The 9,561-nt window shown below is 41.5% G+C and overlaps 1 protein-coding gene across 1 annotated transcript in view; it reads left to right on the forward strand.

The window, feature by feature from the left end:
• Positions 1–8,635, forward strand: part of LOC106530646 (cytochrome P450 2J6) — an 11,857-nt gene extending 3,222 nt beyond the window's left edge. The window contains exons 3-10 of the mRNA XM_014026311.1: positions 4,990–5,142; positions 5,222–5,382; positions 5,833–5,901; positions 5,980–6,087; positions 6,246–6,378; positions 6,605–6,690; positions 6,862–6,963; positions 8,550–8,635. Coding sequence (XP_013881765.1) covers positions 4,990–5,142; positions 5,222–5,382; positions 5,833–5,901; positions 5,980–6,087; positions 6,246–6,378; positions 6,605–6,690; positions 6,862–6,963; positions 8,550–8,579 — 842 coding nt within the window. The 3' untranslated portion in view covers positions 8,580–8,635. The remainder of the gene's footprint in view (positions 1–4,989; positions 5,143–5,221; positions 5,383–5,832; positions 5,902–5,979; positions 6,088–6,245; positions 6,379–6,604; positions 6,691–6,861; positions 6,964–8,549) is intronic.
• Positions 8,636–9,561: the final 926 nt, after the last annotated feature.

Genomic DNA, 9,561 nt, shown 5'->3' on the forward strand with positions numbered 1-9,561 from the left:
TTACCATTTACCATTTACCATTTACCAATGGCAACGCTGTAGGAGGGGGACAGCTGAAAACGGAGGCCTCCACCTCTGTTTAATGACGGACGGTCTTTCTTTACAAAAATGTCTTCTTTTACTCCTCTCTCAAACCAACGTTCCTCTCTATCAAGAATGAGAACATCCTCATCTCTGAAAGAGTGACCGCTGGCCTGTAAATGAGTGAAAACTGCAGAGTTCTGGCCCTTAGAATGTCCCAAACACAGACGAGCTACGTCTAATGGCCAGAACTCTGCAGTTTTCACTCATTTACAGGCCAGCGGTCACTCTTTCAGAGATGAGGATGTTCTCATTCTTGATAGAGAGGAACGTTGGTTTGAGAGAGGAGTAAAAGAAGACATTTTTGTAAAGAAAGACCGTCCATCATTAAACAGAGGTGGAGGCCTCCATTTTCAGTTGTCCCCCTCCTACATTGCTGCTATTGCCAGTATCACTCCACCCCCTGTTAACAATAGGTGTTAATTAGGTGTCAACGATTGCCATGTAATGTGAGTATCAGTCACATGGAGGCTGGGCTCAAAAGCCTGAATTTAGCCTGAATCTCTCAGACTGAAGAAGTCTCTTGGAGGAGAGACGAAATGTTTCATTAGAGAAGAACCCGTCCAGAAGACCTATACTATTTTTTTCTTTTGGAATTTTTACCCGGATTACTGAGATGCATCAGGACATTTAATTGTTTTGTTTCTTCTTCTCTCTGGGATTGAACCAAACCCAGGACCCCACAGCTACATGACATGTGTACACCATTTGAACTTAAAAACCGGTCTGGTCTGGATTTTTTACATTTAAATGCCAGAAGCCTTATATCCAAAACTAGATGCAGTAAAAATCTGGCTTCAGTCCATGGAAGCAGACATAATAGTCTTATCTGAAACATGGCTCAGCAAAGATATATTCGGACAAACAAATTTCCATTCCAGGTTTTAACATTTTTAGATGTGATTGCCCCAAAAGAGGTGGTGGAGTGGCTATTTATATCAGGAACAAAATCACAGCAAAATGTCTGTCTTCTTGCTCCATTAGCAAACAGCTTGAGCTGTTGGCGCTAAAACTAGACTTCCCTGATGGTCAGTCAATCACTGTGGTGGGTTGTTACAGACCCCCTTCAGCCTCCAGTGAAGTCCTCACATCCCTGAGAAATTTTCTGATGGGGCTAAATGCTAAAGAGCTTCGACTAATTGGTGATCTTAACCTGGACTGGTTGACATCTACATCTAACAATTTTAAACACATCTGTGAATCTTTTAATCTAACACAACTAATTCAAACATCAACACGTCCATAAGTTTTCCCCTGTATCTCCCTCTGAGTTTCTAAATGCTCTAAAAACTCTTGATACCCACAAAGCAGCAGGACCTGACAACATTGAACCATTTTTCCTAAAATTAGCTGCAAATTTCATTGCCGAACCACTTTCATATATTTTTAATCTCAGCCTCAACACAAATACAATACCAAAAATCTGGAAATCAGCTTTTGTTCTCCCTCTGCTAAAAGGGGATGAACAAACTGATGTTAACAACTACAGACCATTTTCTAAATTGTGCATTCTTGCCAAACTGTTTGAAAGACTCATCTGCGATCATTTAACTGATTTCCTACAATCTAACAAAATTCATCACAATTTCAGTCAGGATTCAGAAAACAACACAGCGCTGTTATCACAGTTCTAAAAGTACTAAATGATCTCATTCATGCCCTTGACTGCAAACAATACTGTGTTGCACTATTTATAGATCTATCCAAAGCATTTGACACAGTTGATCACAGGCTACTAACAAACATCCTGGAACACTCTGGTCTATCAAAACATGCAGTTTCCTGGTTCACCAACTACCTAACTGACAGAATACAGTCTGTTCATGTAGCTAGATCCTCCTCTACCTTCTTAGATGTTGTGAAAGGGGTGCCACAGGGTTTTGTACTGGGTCCCATTCTTTTCCCTCTTTACATCAACAACCTGTGCAGCAATCTGTCAAATGCCTCCCATCATTACTATGCAGATGACACCATCATCTATTGCTGTTCATCCTCCCTCAGCCAAGCTTTCACCTCTCTTCAGGACACTTTTAATATCATTCAGTCACGTCTGCAAAAACTTAAACTGGTCTTAAATGCTGAAAAAAATCAAGATCATGGTCTTATCCAGCAGAAAACAGCAATCAGTGAACCCAGCTCAAATCAAAACCAAACAGGGAAATCTAATAGAAATGGTCTCCACCTACAAATACCTAGGTTTCTACTTTGATAGTGACCTGTCTTTTAAAACACACATCTTCAAAATGGCCTCTAAACTCAAACTGAAGCTAGGCTTCTTCTTCAGAAACAAATCCTGCTTCACATGCAAAGCAAGGATAATATTGGTAGCTGCTACATTCATGCCGATATTAGATTATGGTGACGTGCTCTACATGAGTGCTGCATCAAAAATACCTCCAGTCCTTAGACTCCATTTACCATAGTGCTCTTCGGTTCATTACTGACTCCACTTATCAGACTCTTCACTGTGACCTTTACGTCAAATCTGGCTGGACATCTCTCAATGCCCACAGATACACCCACTGGATATCCATCATCTACAAGACCCTGCTAAACCTAGTCCCATTATACCTTACCTCCTTAATACAAACAACACACAGTCATTACTCCCTGCGCTCTAACAATCTAGTCCTCCTATCAGTGCCTCCAGTCAGAACTGAACTAGGAAAAAGAGCATTCAGCTTCGCAGCCCCCTCAACCTGGAACAACTTACAGACAGATCTGAAACTGTCAACATTCATCAGTCCTAGATCCTTCATGTCAACCGTAATAGATAACGTCATCAAGAAACTTGTCCGTTGCAGATGTTTCTAAACATTACCTATCCATTATACATCACTGTCTGTTTGTTTAATTATATCTCAAACGATGTCTGTATATTTTTATTCCTTGACTTATTTTTTTCTCACCTAAATTTCTTTTCAGGTCTACCAAATATTGTAAATACCTATAGAATTCTGTCTTATCCAGATGTTTCTGAACTATCAACATCTATTTATTGTGATTGTAGTTTTCTTTTCTTTTTTTCTCTTTCCTTATTTCGTTTTGATCAATGCAAATGCTTTGTCAATTACTAGTATGTGACATGTGCTGATGACAACTTGACCAGGTCATCCTTGTAAAAGAGATCTCGATCTCAATGGGCTCTACCTGGTTGAATAAAGGTGATTGATACAGCCACCATGGAAGCTGTGGACATATCCACTTGTTATCCAGATTCTAGCCCAGCTGAGACTCTATACACAGAATGGTCATAGATGGGCCTTATGCAAGTAAACCATCTGGGTCCGAATGAAAACCCGGCACATTGGGCGGCAAGACGTCTCCATTGGGGTCGATCTATTGCAACCACCCTCGTCTTGACTAATATAGGGCCTTGAGGTCTTCGTGGAATTTACAGCGCCAATTCTGTTGGGGACACCCTCGTTTCCGCTTCACATGGTGATATCCACTGGATGGTGGTTTTCGGTAGGCATGTTGTTTTCTGACAGAGGACATGTCCAGCAAATCTTAGTCGGAGTTCTGCCACAATGTTGTTCAGTGGACAAGTGGCAGTTCTGCGATGGATCTCATTGTTAGTGATGTGGTCCCGGGATGAGACTTGCGGGATATGTCATAATCGCCGCTGGTGGGCAACGTTCATTCTTCTTTCAATCTTTGAAGAATTCTTTCATGTTTCACGTGCGTATATGACTGTTAGGTTGACAATCAAGTTAAAAACTGTGGATCTTTGTCGCTGTGCTGATGGTCGTAGACACCCAAATTTGTCGGAGCTGCTGAAAAACAGCTCCCGCCTTCACAATCCAGCATGCCTCATCATGTTCTGCATCACCATCATTGGTTATAATGCTGCCCAGGTACATGAACCTTTGCACTCCTTCAATCTGGTGTGGTATGATAGTGGTGGGGGTGCCAGCCATGGCATACCCAACTTGCATGATCTTGGTCTTCTTGATGTTAATCCGGAGTCTGACCTTGTTTGATCCTCCATCAAGGCTCTGGGTCATGTCAATGATGCTCTTGTTTGCAGATGACATTGCGTTTCTTGGGACAACAAACAACAATTGAGCAGATTTCTGAGTAACGTGGACCGAATCGGTCCAACTTACAGATATCGACTTTGCAGATGACATTGCATTTCTTGGGACAACAAAGTCAATATCTGTAAGTTGGACCGATTCGGTCCACGTTACTCAGACATCTGCTCAATCCATGGTCCTGCACAGAATACAGTCAATGACCAGGAGGAATAGGAACGGGTAAAGTATACACCACTGGTGCACACCGGTCTCAATGGCGAAGAACTTTGTTGTTTCTTCCTCTGTTTGTACATAGCAGCTTGAGTTCAGATAGAGGTTTTGGAAAACTTGGACAAACTGTTCAGGAATTCCATACCACCTCACAGTTTTCCAAAGCGACTCCCTATGGACACTGTCGAAAGCTTTGGTGAAGTCTACGAAGCTGACTGATAGCCGTTATTGGTTTTCCAGGCTCTGCTCAATGATGGTCTGCAGGACAAAGATCTGCTCTACGCATGATCGACCACATCTGAAGCCAGCTTGCTCGTCTCAGCTTCGTGTCCACCACAGCTTGTAGCTGTCGGAGAATAATGATACAAAAACCCAGTCAGGACCCATTAAAGTCAAGGTGGGCAAAGACATGTAGGGCTACCATGGAACCTGCAAACTAATTTGGATATAACCTCTGTTACTTACCCTTATTTATGCCATATTGGGCCCCCATACTTTTGATGGTTGGGAATACATCTCGACAAAGTTGCACCAGAAGCAAGAAAAGGCTGTAAAAGTATGAAGTCTTATTAAGAAACACTTGCAAAAACACCTTACAATTAAGTTAATTAGCTGCAGCAGGTAAAAGCTGTTTGTTTTGTGACTCTGCTCGTTGCAGGAATTATTTTTGTTGATTATGGGCCTGTTTGGAGGGAACATCGTCGTTTTGCAGTGATGACTCTGAGAAATTTTGGTCTGGGGAAGAAATCCATGGAGGAGAGAATTCATCAAGAGATTCAGTTCACCGTTAAAACACTGGAAAAGAGCATTGGTGCTTAATACATCTGAAAATACTTAAAGCTTTTGGTTGTGCTGTTGTTATGATGTTCTGTATTTAAATCTGTGTGCAGGTAAAATTATGAGTCCTCAGGTGATGTTCCATAATGCAGCCTCCAACATCATCTGTAAGGTTCTGTTTGGGACCCGTTATGAGTACGAAGATGAAACCATCAAAAAGGTTGTTCGATGGTTTACAGAGATGACTAAAATAGCCAATGGACCGTGGGCTATGGTGAGTCTAAGTAGGCCTGTCAACAGGCTCAATCACACCTGTTTATTACATTAGGCTCAATTGTTTTTGGTCTTCAATCAACCATGCCCCTCACACCTGTTTCCTGCCCTATTAATCTCAGCTCTTTCCAATCTTCTCAAAATGTAGCCCCCAAAAAACCTACTTTCTGTCCCTCTAAACTCATCTGTGTCCAATCTTCCCATAAAGCAGGCCCAATCACACCTGTTTCTTGTCCCATTAATCTCAGCTGTCTTCATATGTATAAGTATGATCTGAAATTTGGTAGCCAAAAAAAATCCCAAACATTATCTTATACCATGAGGCAGGCCTCATTAGAGTTCCTCCCGGAATTCTTCTTGTTTTGACTCTACTTATTCAGGTCTAAAAAGAGCAGGTCATACACACAAACAAACCACAATTTGATTTATTCTGTACTAATCCATCTTTCAGCTGTACGACTCGGTTCCATATGTTTCCTACCTGCCGCTGCCCTTTAAAAAGGCCTTTAAGAACATGGAGGTAATTTTCATACAGCTTAGGCACAATAAACTAACAACATCATGTCTGCATATGTTKAAATAATGATGTGTGATTTAGCTGTACCTCGACTTTTCAAATGGTTTGGTGAACGAGCACAAGAGGACCAGAACCCCTGGAGAACCTCGAGACTTTGTGGACTGCTACCTGGATGAACTGGATAAACAGGTGTGTGAACACAATATAAAACTTCAACATCATGATGCTGATGAATGTGAGACAGGTACAGAAAAAACTAAAACCAGGAAAACGTCTGGATGCTGACTCAGCGTTATCACAAATCTTACATTTTGTTTCTCCTACAATATTTTCTGTATTCTGTCCAGAGAGAAGATTCTTCATTTTCTGAGGAACAGCTCAGAAGGATCACTTTTGATCTTTATATTGCTGGAACTGACACCACCTCCAACACCCTCCTGACTGGGTTTCTGTACCTCATGAACCATCCTCAGGTCCAAGGTACACCTTCAGGATTTGTCTCATCTTTCAGAAGAACACGGGGAATAAAGTAAGGTTTTAACGTGGTGACCAGAAGGGTGCCATTGATTATGGTGGCAACAAAACCTAAAATATATTAAAATATTGAGTTGGCAGGTTAACACAGACTAAACTCATTTGGAAATTACTGTCTTGACCACAAAATAAGAGTAAATTAAAATGTGTAAAACAGTTTCTGCCCCCTCAGATCAATGTCAGCAGGAGATAGATCAGGTTCTGGATGGGAGGGATCGGGTCAGTTTTGAGGACAAACACAACATGCCTTACATGCAGGTGATGAGCATCATCACACACACCTGTTCTGTTAATCTGAATGGTTAATCTGAGAGGCATGTCTGAATGTGTTTCTATCAGTTAAACTGCAACTTTTCTGAGATTTCTTTCTATACGATGCCTAAAATAATTGATTCAAAGACAGTTTGTAACATCTCTGTTGTAATCCAGGCTGTGATCCATGAAGTCCAGAGGGTTGCCAACACTGTTCCTCTCAGTGTCTTCCACTGCTCCACTAAAGACACAGAGCTGATGGGATATGACATTCCCAAGGTGAGAAACTTTAGAGTTTGAACAATATATACACTCACCGGCCACTTTATTAGTTACAACTTACTAGTACCAGGTTGGAGCACTTTTGCCTTCAGAACTGTCTTAATCCTTCATGGCATAGATTCAACAAGGTATTGTAAACTCTCCTCAGAGAGTCTGGTCCATATTGACACGATAGAATCACACTGTTGCTGCAGATTTACAGCGGGTATAATAAGTATTGAACATGTCACCATTTTTCACAGTAAATATATTACTAGAGGTGCTAATGACATGAAATTTTCACCAGATGTTGGTAACAACCCAAATGATCCATACATACAAAGAAATCAAACCATAAATGTCCAGAAATGAAGTTATTTGTAATAATGTGGAATGGCACAGGGAAAAAGTATTGAACCACATGAAGAAAGGGAGGTGTAAAAAGGCATGGAAAGCCAAGACACCAGCTGAACTCTCTCAGTAATTAGAAADCAAGCCTGCCCCTTGTCAGTGCAAGTTACTATCAGCTGGTTCATTCCCAAATGATGGCCAAGTATCACACAAGAACCATCTGATGATGGGTAAAAGTAATCCCTCTCGACAAGAGTGGTGAGAAACATATGTTTACAAACTATAGACCAATATCATTATTACCACAGTTTTCAAAAATTTAGGAAAAGTTGTTTGTCACCAGGTTGGATCAGTTCATCGATAAACAAAATATTTTAAGTAAAAATCATTATGGTTTTAGAGCTAATAACTCAACATCAATGACTCTCATGGACCTAATTGAACAAATAACAACAGCTGTAGATCAAAAACAATACTGTGTCAGTGTTTTTGTTGATTTAAAAAAAGCATTTGATACCACTGACCACAGTATCCTTCTGGAGAAATTAAACAAATATGGAATAAGAGATCCAGCACTAGAGTGGGTATCAAGTTATTTAACGAATAGGAACGGTTTGTACAAATTAATGGTGTAAGATCTGAACTTTGCAATATTGTATGTGGGGTTCCACAGGGTTCTATATTGGGACCAAAGTTGTTTCTCCTATATATGTATTACTGACTTGGTAAATGTATCAGGGTTGTTTAAATGTGTTTTATTTGCAGATGACACCACATTTTTTTGCCTGGGTAAAAATATAGAAAAGATGCTAGAAATGATGGAAATGGAATTTGTAAAATTATAGAATTGATTTAAACATAATAAATTATCATTAAATTTGGATAAAATAAATTACATGATATTTAGTAATAGAAAGAAAACAATTGATGTTCCATTTAGAGTAGAGGGTGGTGAGACCTGTAGATAGATAGATCGATAGATCTTTATTTGCCATTTGTGCATATACTAGCAGTTTACACGCATTGGAATTCTTGTGCGTGCCTCTCATTGTCATGGTTTGTCATTGTTTACCTTGGTTCCCCTAGTGTTTCTATGTTCCCCTGTGTGTCTCAGCCCAGCTGCCCCACATTACCTTGATTATCACCCTTGTGTTTCTCCCCAGGTGTTTTCTGTTTGTTCATTAGTTCTCAGTGAATTTAAGCCCTGTCCTTTCTCAGTCTCCTTGTCGGTTCATTGTGCTGTTTCCCCTCAGCCTGTGTGGTGTTCTGGCCGTTCCTCCTGAGAAGTACTTATCTGTAAGTTTTTACTGCCTTCAGCCCTCTTTTTTATCATAATAAACCTTTTTGTTGCACCTTTGATTTTGCCTGCACCCTGGGTCTGTACTTGCTGAAACCTCACATAATGGACTGACCAAGTTACCAGCCTGCAGGCAAGACTTTTTTGAGTTTAATGGACATATCTGAGATTTTACAGCAATGCCAAAAAAATCTAGCTGAGACGGCTGCCCTTCTCTCGGGGGCCTCTCTCCCAAGAGAAGCAGCTCCAGGTGGTTTTTTTCACCCATCCTTCCACCCCTGTCTTTTTTCTGGGGTTCCCGTGTCCCAGCCGGCTGTTTTGGCTCATGAGTCCTCTGAGTCCACCAATTCATCTGAGTAGTCTGCTGAATCACCTGAATCCGTTCCTGTCCCTCCTGAATTTCCTGAGTTGGTGTTCTTGTTCCTCAATTGGTGGTCTCAGTGGCTCCACAGTCAGTGGTTCCACAATCGGTGGTTCCGCAGGTTCCAGAGTTGGTGGTCCCAGAGTCAATGGTCCCACAATCAATGGTTCCACAAACGGTGGTCCCGTGGTGGTTTGAGTCTAAGCAGACAGTGAGCAGGGTGGGCTGGGTCTCTGCAGATCCCCTCTGCTCTTCTCTTGCAGCGCTGCACATACAGGGATTCCATGAACGGAAGTTTGGTCCCAACAATCCCCTCTGCAGCCTTAATGACTCTTTGCAGAGACTTACTCTCTGCCTGAGTGGTGTTCCCATACCAGACAGTGATGCTCGTGGTGAGGATGCACTCTATCAGTCCTCTGTAGAGGATCTAGGGGAGGCACGCATGAGCTGCTGAGCTGCTGAGTTCTCAATGAGCTTAATCAGCTAAAGGGATAATGTTCTGGTGAGCTTGGTTCTCAGGTAAATCCATCCATCCATCCATCCATCCATCCATCCATCCATCCATCCATCCATCCATCCATCCATTTTCTTCCGCCTATCCAGGGTC

This window comes from Austrofundulus limnaeus, unplaced genomic scaffold (assembly GCF_001266775.1).
Source record: "Austrofundulus limnaeus strain Quisiro unplaced genomic scaffold, Austrofundulus_limnaeus-1.0 Scaffold542, whole genome shotgun sequence".
In the NCBI taxonomy this organism is placed as follows: domain Eukaryota; kingdom Metazoa; phylum Chordata; class Actinopteri; order Cyprinodontiformes; family Rivulidae; genus Austrofundulus; species Austrofundulus limnaeus.